This window comes from Thunnus thynnus, chromosome 3 (genome assembly GCF_963924715.1).
Source record: "Thunnus thynnus chromosome 3, fThuThy2.1, whole genome shotgun sequence".
Classification (NCBI taxonomy): domain Eukaryota; kingdom Metazoa; phylum Chordata; class Actinopteri; order Scombriformes; family Scombridae; genus Thunnus; species Thunnus thynnus.
The window spans coordinates 27,290,575-27,304,921 of record NC_089519.1 but is presented as its reverse complement, the minus strand read 5'-3'; the positions used below and the strand labels follow the sequence as shown (position 1 = coordinate 27,304,921).

General features: G+C 39.3%; 1 protein-coding gene and 1 long non-coding RNA gene across 2 annotated transcripts in view; one reads left to right on the top strand and one right to left on the bottom strand.

The window, feature by feature from the left end:
• The window catches only part of LOC137179971 (uncharacterized), a 41,218-nt gene extending 38,739 nt beyond the window's left edge, over positions 1–2,479 (top strand). Inside the window, exon 4 of the long non-coding RNA XR_010927899.1 lies at positions 2,315–2,479. This is a non-coding gene — a long non-coding RNA (uncharacterized lncRNA). The remainder of the gene's footprint in view (positions 1–2,314) is intronic.
• The window catches only part of dchs2 (dachsous cadherin-related 2), a 35,101-nt gene that overhangs the window by 7,754 nt on the left and 13,000 nt on the right, over positions 1–14,347 (bottom strand). The window contains exons 7-16 of the mRNA XM_067585061.1: positions 13,604–13,703; positions 13,350–13,519; positions 11,473–12,316; positions 10,043–10,282; positions 6,032–6,166; positions 3,580–3,789; positions 2,239–3,099; positions 2,042–2,155; positions 1,078–1,289; positions 827–978 (exon numbers count right to left, since the gene is read on the bottom strand). Coding sequence (XP_067441162.1) covers positions 827–978; positions 1,078–1,289; positions 2,042–2,155; positions 2,239–3,099; positions 3,580–3,789; positions 6,032–6,166; positions 10,043–10,282; positions 11,473–12,316; positions 13,350–13,519; positions 13,604–13,703 — 3,038 coding nt within the window. The remainder of the gene's footprint in view (positions 1–826; positions 979–1,077; positions 1,290–2,041; positions 2,156–2,238; positions 3,100–3,579; positions 3,790–6,031; positions 6,167–10,042; positions 10,283–11,472; positions 12,317–13,349; positions 13,520–13,603; positions 13,704–14,347) is intronic.

Sequence of the window (14,347 nt, the reverse complement as noted above, 5' to 3'; positions counted from 1 at the left end):
GAATCAGGAGGATATTCCATTTCAGTGTGATTTGAAACTCTTTTGCCTTGTCAGTAAATCTGTCAGATAACTGTCTTATGAAGAAAAGACAGGCAGTGCACAGTCATAACGAAATTATGATCAGGGCCCCGTCTCATAAAATTTGCAAGATGCAAGCTGCGATTTGCATTAGATACAGAGATAATTTCCTCTCGCTCATTTACAGTAGAGACGTTTCGCTTATTAAAATAGTAACCCGTGCATGAGCTTGTAGGACTCAAATATGTATCTGGAATTTGCAAGTGACTCATTAGTGAACTATAATGCTGCCACTGTTTACAATCTGCATGTGAGCAGTGTAACAAACTGACTGACTCACTGAGACCACACACAAAAGGAGTTTATTTCCCCTTTTAAACTACTTTAGAGAAGTCTTATTCCCTTCTCCTCACAAAGATAAAACTGATTATTTTGTTAACATTCAACAACTGCATCTTTCCTGAGCCTGAGTCTCTGTGAGGGGGGTTAAGGCAAAGACTGGATGTGTCTTTAGATGGATGTGTGGTTGCTGAAACCAAGTTTTTAATTCCAGTACAGTAGTAGATACACATTTAACTGTGAAGATGGACAATAAATTCCTGTATCATGTTTTAGCTTTTTAGACAACCAATGAAAGACACTTTCAATGAAAGAACCCACAGATGCTAGTGGTACAGAGGCTCGCCAGGACAGAAAATGTGACTTTTGTTCTCTATTTCCTAAGTAGAAGCATATAAATCTTGTCTTGACTATGATACATGCTACGAATGGGTACAGAAATACTATTTAATGTGTTACATCAGCGTACTTGTATGAAGGGGTGATCTCTCGGTCCAGTAAAACATTAGTGGCAAGGATCCCGCGAACAGAGTCCAAGATGAATGCGTTGTTATGGTTACCAGACACAATTGCAAACTCAATCTGCCCGTTTATCCCGCTGTCAGCATCAGACGCAAACACCTGGAGAAAATATGGGTGGAGATAAGTCTTAAAATGGATCATCTCACTAGATAACACAATAAAATATATACCATAGGGCTTGAATATTTATAGTTTTACCTGCGTAATGTAGGTATTGTGCACTTGTCCCTCCCAGACAGCTGTTCTGTAGCTGCTGTATTCAAACACTGGTGCGTTGTCATTGATGTCTAGCAGGCTGATGGAGACCCTGCAGTGAGCTGTCTGCAGCCCGTTGTCAGCCAGCACCACCAGCTCGATCTGAGGGCTCACCTCAAAGTCCAGAGAGTTATCTTTCTGAACGCGGATCTCGCCTAAAAATAGGGTAAAAAACAGCATAAAACAACATCATTCAGGAGTGGTATAGCCCATTTTAATTCAAGGTGAAAGTGGAAAGTTTATTTTAAAATATAAAACATTCAAAATTATAAAATGTAAAACTGAATAATATATAATAATATTTCTACTTTGGCATTGTAACGCCTATATATATTTTTTAATCAGATCAGGGAAAAATAAAGAGGAAGTAAAGGAAAGAAAAACACAACTGAACATAGGTTCATGTTTTTGTAGAAGCCAAAAGTATTCAATCCTTCTCTGACACAGAATGGTGTTATTTGAATGTTGTGCAACTGTATCTATGCAATTGCAGACATGGGCTAGAACATGATAAAATCAGGCTGGCAACAATCATACTTCTTTAGGAAGTACTTGTATATAAACAACAAGATGTACAAGATAAGTTGAAGGGGCATTTTGTAGAAAGATACTAAAAATAGTGAGGTTGGATTGTTAACGTTCACTGGTAAGAAACAAAGCAAAATGGAAACTGGATATTAAAGATATTTTCTGGATACCGTAGTGGAAAAATAAAATGGATGAGTGAATGAGAAATTGTGCTATTACATAATTCAAATGAAGATAAAAGCATGCATGACTTTCCTTCAAAATACATAATGTAACTAGAATGCCATCTGTGAGTGATAACTGTGAACTGCGACAACTTTGGAAGGACAGAAAAAAGAACAAAAAAACGTTTTTGTTTGCAAAATTACATGTTTCTTACCTGTGTGACGGTTAATGGAGAAAACGTGATTCTCGTTGCCACTAAATATGGTGTATGTGATCCTTTGTCTGCTGTTGGTTTGGTCAGTGGCCTCAACTTTTGCAATCCAAGTACCTTTACAAACACAGAGTGAATATGTTAATGAGGTATTTAATGTCATCAGTAGAAACAACAGAAATAGAAGTGGTCCAACCTACCAGCTCTACTGTTCTCCTTGACGGTGCCGTTGTACACTTTGTTTGTGAACTGTAAACCTTCATGTTCTCCTTTCAGGTGGATAAACACCAGGCAGGTGGAGGTTAAAGCAGGTTGTCCTCTGTCTGAAACCACAACCTGCAGCTTCCTCCCAGAGAAACCTGCTCTCACTCGTCTCCTCAGTGAAATCTCGCCTGTCTCACCGTTGACGTCAAACAGATTTTCCTCATCAGACAAAAAAAACTGCACTGTGCCATTGTCACCCTGGTCACTGTCTGTTGCTGTCACCGTGGTAACTATCTGGTTTGGAAGAGTCCTCATGGTAACCCAGGCGCTGATGGGGTTCTGGACACAAACTGGCACGTTGTCATTCACATCCTCCACCTGTATGGTCACTGATGCCACAGAGCTCAGCGGTCCTTGAGTGCAGCCGTCAGTAGCCACAGCCCTGAGGGTGTACTGGGCCCTGCTCTCCCTGTCCAGAGACCTGGTGGTACGGATCACACCTGTGGAGGCGTCGACTGAGAAGGCCCCCTGGCTGCTGTCCTCTGTCAGCGAGTAGGTTATGTCCCCGTTGGACCCCTCGTCAGGATCCAGGGCGATAACACGCAGGACCTCAGCTCCCGCAGGTAGGCCCTCCGTGATGGAGGCGTGGTAGCTCTTACGGGTGAAGGAGGGGATGTTATCGTTCTGGTCCAGCAGCACCAGCTGGAGCTGGGTAGAGGAGCTGAGTGGAGTGGGGCCATAGTCGCGGGCCTGTATGGTGAGCGTGTAATTCTGACTTTCTTCACGGTCAAGGACCTGCGTGGTGCTGACAGCACCTGTGTGACTGTTGATAGTGAAGCGACCTCTGTAGTCCTCACCTAAAGACAATCAGAGTTGTAGTCACAACCAACAGTGGACAGAAATAATAGTTAGTTAGATAGTTTTGGTTTATTACAACTTGGGTCTTATTTTGGTGGATTTGGCAATTACGTCTATTGCTTATGTTCACACTGTAATTGCTGAGATCTCAAAAATTCAACAAGATAGCTGTGAAAAAGTTCGACATGAGCAGTCAGAGAGGTTGTAAATGAGCAGATAATTTAAAGCTCTGTATTTTAACACTAAAACCAAAATTGAGTGCACCTGAAATGTTGCTAATAATCCTTCATTGTACAGTAAAATGTGCGCACAACTACTGCTTGTACGATAGCTCCAAATTAAACCAGAAAGTTGGTCTTTAAACTGCGATGGAGACTTAAAACAGAGAGTTTGGATAACCATTTTACCATTAGTCTTTGTTTTATCCTCCAAATAATTTTGGGTAACCTAGAGATCTGTGTATAATCTGTGTTCCTTACCTAGTATGGAGTAGTGAATAGTTCCATTCTCTCCGTGGTCTGGGTCGGAGGCCTGAGCAGTGTGGATGACCCCGGGGGACAGGTTTTCTGGCAGGCTGATCTGGAAGGATGACTGCATGAACTCTGGAGGGTTGTCATTGTCATCCAGCACGGAGCACAACACTGTGGCGGTGCCTGAAAGAGGCCGCGTGCTGCTGTCGCGAGCCTGGACTGAGGACAGGAATCGAAAGGAATTCAAACTCTGACTCTTCTCCAACATATTTCAGCAGAAATCTTTAAAGTCATTTTGATACTTAAACTTAATTTGACTGTCATGTAAAATCAGTAATCCAATTTTTTCCCCCCTAAAGCTTCACAACATTTAGAATTTTTTTTTTTAGCAACTGATTTTTACTGCTTGAAAAAAACATCAGGGTTCCCATTTTAAAAAGTGGTTTCTATTACTATTATTTAACATTTTGCCCTTATTAGTAGGTTGCAGTGGATATACAGGAAACAGTAGGTAAGAGAGAGAAAGTGGTATGACATTCAACAAATATCTCTGGCTACGACTCAACTGGGGACGTTGTGAGAACACCATGACGTCCCCTGATTTATTGTTCTTATTTACTTTCTGGACTTAAATCCACACAGAATCTCCACCTACAGACAAGTTATGCTTCCAAGCCTAAAGTACAGGAATAAATATAGCTATTGGTAAATAACTGAAAGGGACAAGTATTAAATGTAACAGATTGTATGGAAATATACAATTTTGCTCAACACTCTCAATCTAAAAGCACAGCGATGAGACAATCTTATTGGCACCACTTCTGCTGACCTAAGACTGAAGCCAGATTACATTTTTAATAGCAGCACTGACTCTTAGAAAGAGAAAAAAAATCCTGTCAACATAAAATGCACTGCGACAGATTTTAATACTTGCTGAAAAGAACTTGGTATTTCATTTCTTTCCAAAATTCATCTGCAGCCAGAAAAAATTGTCTCTGCATATTTCGGTATTTCCCAATAAGCCCTGTGTGATTCTGGCACAACTTCAAGACATTCAGACTTTCCTGTTATTATATTTCGTTATTAGATGTAATTGTTCGCCATACTGCTGACTGTACAAATATTATGATAAAACATCTGAAAGCAGTTTATCACTAAACACTGCTGAATAGTTTAAATGTAATTACTGAGTATCCCCATGAGAGAGTGAAAGCAAACACTTCAAAAAGGTTGAGGGTGCAGCAGCAGTCAGCAGAGGTTAGATATACGTACAGTACCACATCTCTTTAAACGTCTACTGTTTATAAATCAATCTGCTGAATAACGTGGGGGTGGACCTTGAAGTTCTTTATGACTTTGGCTGTGAAGCATGACAAGAGAGAAAGTAGAGAATGAGAAACAGAGAGGCGTAAGGAATGAGAAAATGTCTTTATGTACTTTCTTTTTTGTTTTAATATTGACATTAGATGTTTTTATAACCCTTCAGGAGGAAGATTTAAGCCAAGTATTGATTCAAATTCCAAAAAGGAACACTGAGCAAACAACAGAATCACAGTCTTTCAAACAGTCGGATTGTGGATGTGTGTATATCCTCAGGGTCACATACGGCAATGTCAGGCGATATCTTTGAAATACCATTTTATCCAGGATTTCTCGCAGGATAGTGCTGCCAACCCCCACACCACTGCACCATCTGATTGCAGCCATCGATGATACGAGTCTACAGTACTAACTTGACCTTCAACTTGAAACATGTGTCCAACTGGTCACTGTAGGGGTGAATTCTTTCCCCATAAATCAACATCGAACTGGGACTGATTGAGTTGTTTGTCACTAGTTTCCCAACTTGGAAACTTGGAGGGTTTTTTCCAACATTGCAACATGCTGCTCTGATTAAATATGTCACAGTGAATATATGATGAGATTAATCCATCACTATCACCTGCTGAGCTGAATCAGATCTCGCTACATCTTATCAATATCAATACAGTTTAAACAACCGCCTCACTCATTAAATATATAGTCTTTGCTGTGTGATGTAGTGTCACTGCTCATTTTTCCTAAAGCTTAAAAAGTCAAGTGTAAGAATTTCTTCTGACACTGGTGGAGGTACTTTTTTTTTCCAGGAGAGGCAGGTTGCTTCCACTATAAAATGCTACAGGAAACCCTGTTATTTCATTAATATCATCAATATGTTTTTGTCTTTATCTCCAGCAGGGTTTTAGAAAGGGCGTCATAAGCACAAAGGTTTCAGAATTTTGTTAAATTACAAAAAAACAAGCAGCAAACTGAAAACGAAACATGAAAATCACCAAAACTGGAGTCACTACTTGACAACAAGAGTTTGAGGTTTTTCAGAGCCCTACATCTGCTTACATTTCTGTCACTTCTGGCGTAGCAGGTTTTAACAGTGTATGTTTATGTGTGTATCTGGCAGCATGTGCTTGCTCAAATGTCCTACCTCTGAGAGTGAAATGTTGCTGCTGCTCTCTGTCCAGGTAGGAGGTAGTGGTGATCAGACCGGTGTAAGGGTTGATGCTGAAGAGCTCGTAGCCGGGGCCCGGCAACAGACTGTACCACACCACAGCGTTCTCCTCTGAGGGACAGAAACAGGCGGTAAATACAAATGTTTTACATGCTCTGCTGGACTAAACACTGTTATGAGCCTTGATGTAGCTTCATTTTAAAAAGTGTGAGGAAAACTACTTAAACTAAACAAAAAAAAAGAAAAATTAAGGTCCTGTTATTAATGTTATGGTGACTGAATTGAGTCCTTCTGTGCCCAGACTGTGAGCTTAGACACTAGAAAGCAGATGCACATGGCAGATCTTACTGTACAGCCAGAAGAGATGAATCAAGGGCAACTGGTACATACATACATACCGTACAAATCCATAAATTTAAAGAGAAAACATCTCAGAAGATTTACATGACAGAAATGTGCTATCATGAAAGATACAAGGTACTCTCTATTAGCTGCTAAAACAGAAATCTACTCATTAAAAAGCCAACAACATATCACCTTCAAACAAGCAAATCAAATCCTACTTTAACTGAACATCTATCTGCCTGCCTCAGTTGATAAGATCTGCCTTCTCTGTAAATTATATTTCATTTATGGTTCTGTGTAATAATATTTTGAAGTGTGAATGTAATGTCTAATCTTCTGCTTATTCCAAATATCTTACCTTGGAACGATTAAGATTTTTCAATACAAGAAATGCAAACACGTGTGAAATCATCAATTTTCCAAGTCTAAAACAAGCTCCTACCTTCCTATGATATTCATGTTTTCCATCAGTACCGATAAAATAGTTTTATTTTTCTTCGAACCAGAGATTCAGTTTAGCAGCTCATCAGGTGAGTTTATATTTATGACTGCTTCTATTTCAAGAAGGCCTTATCTGATCACCAAATTGAAAACAGAAGCATCACACAACATAATGTGGGCAAAAAACCTGACTTATCTGAACACTGTGCTGCTCTAGTCTGACCCTGTTTCTCGAACGTTCTTCTATTGGTAGCAAAACATCAACCAAAAGAATAAAAGTAAGCATTTAAGTTACACACAAACTCTGTTAGTGAAGCTTATCAGCGTCCAGTAGCAGCTACAGAAGGTGTATTTTTTTATATCGTGTCAGTTTCGGAGGATCTCTGCAGAAACTGTCAGTACAATTGTCACAGTTTATTCTGTGGATTATTCAGAGTAACACAGACCTTGTTCACCTCAGAAATCTCAGAGACAGAATCTGGACAAATAAAACCAAAACTATCTGCATGGCTGGATACAACTGGAGCTAAATGAGAAAATCTGTTATCTTTGTAATTTGAGTAAACCAAAGCGTTCATGCTCTTGTAGGTTGGAGTAATAACTTTACTGCCAATGTTTCTATAACCAGACTGACTCCTGATTCATTAGAAAAGGTGTTTTTAGCTGTCTTAAAAAATGTGATGAGTGACCATTTATGAATGCCAAGATGCTTGTTTTCTGAGATATGGGTTGTATTTTTTTCCTTTACTTTTCATTTTTACAGTAATTACATATATATTTCTGTTTTTTTAAGTGCATCACTTAATGATTGGCCTTTTATTTATTTATTTTTTATTAATTGAGCAATACTTCTTACATTATTTTTATAGTTAACGGCAGGATTCTGAGCTACACTTATTACTAATTACACTAACTCCTCTTAATAGAATAGAGATGAAACAATTACTTGATTAAATGATCAATATAAAATTAATTGGCAACTATTCTGATGATCATTTAATCGTTTCAATTTTTCTTCAAGCAAAAACATCAAACATTTTCTGGTTCCAGCTTCTCACATGTGTTTTCCTGTTTTAAGTAATTGAAAATTGAATCTCTTTGTGTTTTTTGTTGGTCGGACAAAACAGGCATATATACGTAATATCTGCTATGATTCTTTTGTTATTTGTCATTGCAAAAAACAAAAGAGACACAAATAACAAAAGGGATTAATAAAGCCGCCTAATCTAAGCTTTCTGTGTGACTTCATTTTTACTCAGAACAAAAGATTATGCTCAACATTCACCAGATTTTCCTGCCACAGTTGACTGAGTTCATAACATAAACCGCAATTTCTTCATACTTTTGATTATATTTAGAAAACAATTATGAGGGTTAAGAGTCAAAAAGTCAAAGAGTTAATTAGCACTCCTTGATGCAAATGAATGTGTACACGGTAAGTCTGATGTGGTGATCAAATCTTACCATAAAAGTACGATTGGATCACATTCATCTCCATGAATAATAAATTTGTCTCCTTGTGACCCCAAAGACAAAACAGTTATTCCCTCCAAACGTTTAAACATTTACTGAACAAAGTGAAATCCAGGACATGCAGAGCGTTACACAGGTTAGCTGTCACACTCGAAACTGGATACAGAGACCAACACAGGCACAAAACAATGGTCATTTTTGGGGAGCGCTGAGGAAAAAAGCAGCACAAATGATAATCAAATAAGACTGGTGGGAGAGCGGGCTGAGCTGCCAGACGGGGCGATTTGAGGAGACAGATGAAAACACGGGGCCTATTGGCACAGATGGCTTGGATTATGGAAATCATCATGAGAGAGGACCTTTCAAATCTCCCAGAGGAGCTGTGTGCTTGCTGTTCTTGGACAATTCTCACCCCCAAGAATGTTAGTTCACATCAAAACCCCTCCTGTACAGATCCTCCTGCCACATGCCCTCCACCTCCGGGTGCCAGCAGTATTTAAAAGGACTCGTACTGTCAACACGAGGAGACGAAATGGGATTTAGGAGGCCCCGCACACAACGTGTTAAAATAAACAGGGCTGATGTGTAGATTTGCGAATATGATTAGGGGTCAGATGAATGAGATTTGGTGGGATGTACAGTGTACGTAGCATATGAAAAAGACACAAATGGAGCAACACATGAGGGAAAGGGGCAGAGGTTGGTTTCAATTAAACGGCTAATGGAGTGAAACTAAACAGACGATAACCTTGATTCACTGTGCTGCTGAAGTTAAACCAAAACATGGAAGGGTGAGCTGCTGCTCAACTGGATTTTGTCATGTGGTGCTTTGCTTTATGTTACCTTTTAAACAGAAGAAAAACAGAAGAAAAGCTGTGGGGGAATTTCCTATTTTCAATATTTAACTCATGAAGTAATAACAGGTTGAAGTGACACGGAAAAAGAAAAAACTCCTACATGAATGTTTTAATATCTTCAGTTTTATTCCATTTTTATGTGTCACTGTTCGGTTTAATGCATACGTTTGAGGCTGCTTGGCTTCATGGACGCATGCTAGTGCTGCCATCTAGGCACCATGGAAGCAAACTGCCATTTCTTCCACGGGATGATTATTTCAGGTTAAACTGAATGCTACAAGATCAGAACTGCAGCTCACTGCAAAACATTTTTAGAGACCAGTCAGTCCAGCAAATTTATTTCTTAACGGCCTCTGTTGTCATTTTTGTTTATAATAGCCAAAAACCTTGTCTCTGAGAGCTTTACAATCTGTATGAAAAATGTCACCCTCTATCCACAGATCCTTAATTTAGATGAGAAAACACTCCAAAAAAAAGGGAAATCCCTCAGTACAAACAACAGAGGACAGGTGAGTAGACAGAGTTAGTGACTAGAAGTACAGAGCAGATGCTTCTGTGTTTGTCTCTGGACTAAAGCATCCATCACACTCTGATCAAATCTGCCTTCAGAGACAAATAGCTTTGATGCTGCTGGGTCATCCTGGTTCTATATTTTTATATTTGGGCAATCATTGGATTAGAAATAACTGAATTTGGATGCACTTCTTAAGAATAAAATCCATTCACTGTTGAAATTTTCTGTCACAAATATGGTTTGCAATATTTGATTATAAATAATCTCGTTGAAGAGTGTTATTTGACAAAAGCAGCTTAGTCATGACTAACAAATAATCAAACTCACAAGAGGATATAAAATGCTGATAATTATTACCTGAATCCTTATCAGTGGCAGAGACTCTGGTGACCGGTTCACCAGGGTCTCTGTTCTCCGCCACACTGGCGTTGTAGATGTCTTGATCGAAGACGGGCAGCTGGTCATTCACATCCCCCACCTCTACTGTCAGAGTCTGGGTCGAGGAAAGCACGGGTAGACCGTGATCCACCACACGGACGGTCAGACGGTGGGAACGCTGCGTCTCATAGTCCAAAGGGGCGGAGAGAAACAAGAGGCCTAGAGAAGATGAACCAAGATAGACTTTGAAAATGATGGCCACAAAAGGAAGAATCATTTTTTTAATGCAGCAATCTTGAATAAAAATGAGAAAAAGTTTATTAGTTTACAATGTTTTGGTCTGTCTGACCTTCATCAGGTACACCTGAAATAATTCGGACATACTGAAACATCGTAAACGAGTAAATATTCCAGCAGTAAGTGAGGGAGTTTTTCTCAATTTATTCAAGTTGTGCTTTTCTACGATGCACTTGTCGCATTTTAATGTATGCAGAGACTTTTTTCCAATTTAATATCAGAGATGGCGTAAAACCTCACGTATCATGCACCAGTTATACCTCTCAAAATAATCACTTCAAAACTGTACAATGTGGTTTGATAAACCACCCCCAAAAAATCCCTTCCTCTTTGAGCTACATAATCTGGAAATTATTTAACAGAATGAGAATTATTTCTAGCCATCAGGAATTAAATATTAGCATAATGATGTTAAATTTAATATATTTTTTGACTAATTCTGTCTGCATCCTATTATTGTTGCTAAAATAAATAAATGAGGATCAAGATTTCATGTATTTGCTAGCATGTTCACTGCTGTTTTAGTGATTTTACTGAGCAAACAAACTAGATCTCTTAAAAATACTACCGTCAGGGGTGTAAAAGTTTTGTCTGACAAGTTGCTGCTAATGTCCTATTACACCCTACCGATACCTTTACTAAAAAAGGGAGTCTGTACTTAGCAAAAACAAAGTAGTTCTAAAAATCAAGGCATAGCAGTGGCATTATTATGAAATAAAAGCCTTCCACTTGCTTTGTCACAGCTTTAAACTGCATCTCACTCGCTATCATGTGTTCAATGCCACACTTAGGTGTGACACCTGAGCCATTTGCTAATGAGTATTTTGTAGTGTGGTTGAAAGCTCTGAAAAAACTAGTAAATGGACCTTGAGTTGAGATTATTTTATCACATACTAATCCCAAGGTCAAGAATGAATTTCCATGCTCACATTGTTCTGTTGTTTTCTTATGTGGTCGCGAAATCTGGTCACACTGCTGATATATTGCTGATATAAGTGTTTGAGTGTTTATTAATTTATAACCATGTTTGCTTGTATTACTTTAACCTTGATTGTTGAGTCTTTAATGTAATCAAAAGTTGTCCATTATCAGAGCAAAAAATCAAATCCTACCTGTTTTCTCCTCCAGTGTGAAGAATCCTTTTTTGTTTCCACTCATGATGACGTAGGATACAACGCCATTTTCACCTTGATCTCCATCTATGGCCACAAAATGATGCAGCAGACTCCCCACCTCTGTGTCCTCCATCACCTGAACTGTGTCCGCTGATACAAACACCGGCCGGTTATCGTTCACATCCAGCAGGAAGACCTGAGCCGTCACTGACGTCTGTTTACGCTCGTCCCTCCTCTTCGCCTGGTCGGTGGCTGTTACAGTGAAGGCATAGCTGGGGGTCGTCTCACGGTCTAAAGGTGCCACTACAGTCAAGGTCCCTGTGTAAGGGTTCATCTGAAAGGGGAAGCGTGAAGACAACCCACTGCGTCCAGGGTCAAAGGTCAGGGAGTAGCGGAGGGCGCTGTTCGGAAAGGTCCCATCAGCGTCCCTGGCATGAAAAGCAAACGCCAGTGATCCAACTGCAGCATCCTCCCGTAGACCGAACATCACCAGTTTATCAGGGAACCAGGGCGTGTGGTCGTTTACATCCTCCACTATCACGCTGACCAGCACTGACACGTTCGCTGCAGGATCGAGTCCTGCATCCTCAGCACAAACCACGAGGAAGTACTGCATGGCAGACTCATAGTCCAGTGGCTGGTTTATGTATATGTCACCAGAGGATCCGTCGATGCCGAAGTGAACACTCCCGTCGCCCTCAGTGATAGAATAGTGGAATTTCCCTTTACCTGAAACACTGGCAGAGCCGATAACAGTCGCCGGCTCCATGTCCTCTCTCACCGAAAAACGTCTCACTGTTTGGTGGTCAGAGTGGACAAACTGAGCCTCCAGTCCATGAACCTGCAGGTGAAATTCATACAGTATTACACTGGTAATTTGTTTATTTGCAAAAAAAAGAAAAGAAAATGTAATAAGCAGTAGAATTATAAATAGCAAAAACATAAAGAATCATGTATTTCAAACAGATGTGCTGGAAGAGGCCAAAAGAGAGAGAGATTTATTGTTTGGACCCCTTTGAAGAGTTGTAAAATTTAGCGGGGGAGGAGATTTGAAGAAAAAAACAAAAACGTGAAACTTTCTGGATCTACATGCTGAACTCATGGTCTACATGAGTGCTTATAAATATATAAATGTCTCCCTCTGCTGCCAAACTTAGTTATGGATTTTCTTTCTTTCTTCTGAATATCTTTTCTCTCTGCACATCTCCTGTAGAGGCTACAGCCTGATTCATGACAGTTACTATGTAGTTTTAACTACACAACGGATCAATTTTGGGATCATGTTTTTTTTTGTATCATGTGATCTCATCATTGGTGGAGCTGTAATTTTTTGCATGTATATACTGTTTATGATGGTCTGGATGTGAATGTTTTGGAACCAGCAATGTTCAATGTGTCGACTCTCTTTTTCCCTTTGAGGTATAAACAACAATCACAGCCTCATCTCTACAAACTCAGTTGTACAGTGACTGTTATCAGTGTAAATTCACAATAAATGGACACTAGCAGATAGAAATAATCTGCTGATTATGCTTAAATAATTAAAGACAGAAGGCAGAATGCTTTGAAACAAAACATACAAACTGATCAAACCACACTTTGTTGATTTGGAAAACTTTTGTGTGGTCCTCATGTTTTATAACTGATAATAATTGATAATTTTACTGCATTTTTTCAATGGAGTGTTTCTGGCTAAGCTATAATGCAGTAACATACAATAAAAGGGTGAATCATATAATCATTACTTAATTCAATGCTTCAAAACTCTGATCAGAAATTGAATTAGAATTAACTATATACAAAGTACATTAATGTAGCAGGAAGTTCACTTAAAAAAACATGAATCACAGTATTCAGCAGAGGAAAGTCTGTACCTGTACATGAATGACTGCGGTGTCTTCCAGAGGTGTAGCTCCGCCGTCCCTGGCTGTTACTTGCAGAGTGTAATATCGTTCAGCGTTCTGGTTGAAAAGCTCTGTTGTCCTGATGTCTCCAGTTTCACCATCAATCTCAAAGTGTCTAAAAGCCTCATCTTCTAGATCAACTGAGAGAAACACAAGGCAGTGATACTGAGGAACTCATGAATAAAAGAGACACACAATAACAGTACATAACATTCACAACTCACCTGTGACCAGCGAGAGGGTAACTGTTCCATTTTCTCCTGCATCCAAGTCTTTGGCAAACATGTTTGTCACCAAGGATCCTGTAGGTAGACCAGCCCATATCTGCAACGTACAGATTAGGATGTACAGTGTGAATTAGGTTGGATATCAATATGTGACCATATCAACCAAACTGCACACTTCTGTGGTTTTAATCAAGTGATTTATGACACACCGTCTTAAGAAGGGCCTTAAGAAAACCCCTGAAATAATATAATTAAACAGAAATATTATTCCTAATGCTCTGGATGAGTCATAAAGGCTCACACACTGTTTTAAGAAAGTGAAGTCAAATATATAATATTATACATCGGAGATTTTCAAAGCGGGAGGCAGGCATCCCCAGGGGAGGCTCAGTGAATGGAAGTGAAAAAATATTACATTAGTTATTAAAAGGAGATCACATAGAATAGCCTAAATGTGTGTGATTTGATTACATAGATAGTTCAGAGATACAGTAGTTTTGGGGAATTTTACTGTTTTTCCTATTTACCCGAAGTCATAAACTAATAAATGCCTTAGGACAGACTTTTTTATATATTTGGTGTAGTCTGATGTTATGTCAAACAGCAATTTTAGGCTATCTTGGCTAAATTGTTGAGTTTCTATGGGATCAAATAACATAATCATGATCCCACAGGCATTCAGCAATTGAGTGAAATTAAGCAAGTAAACTAAGGGGGGTTGAGGGGGGCGCCTTTTTCCAA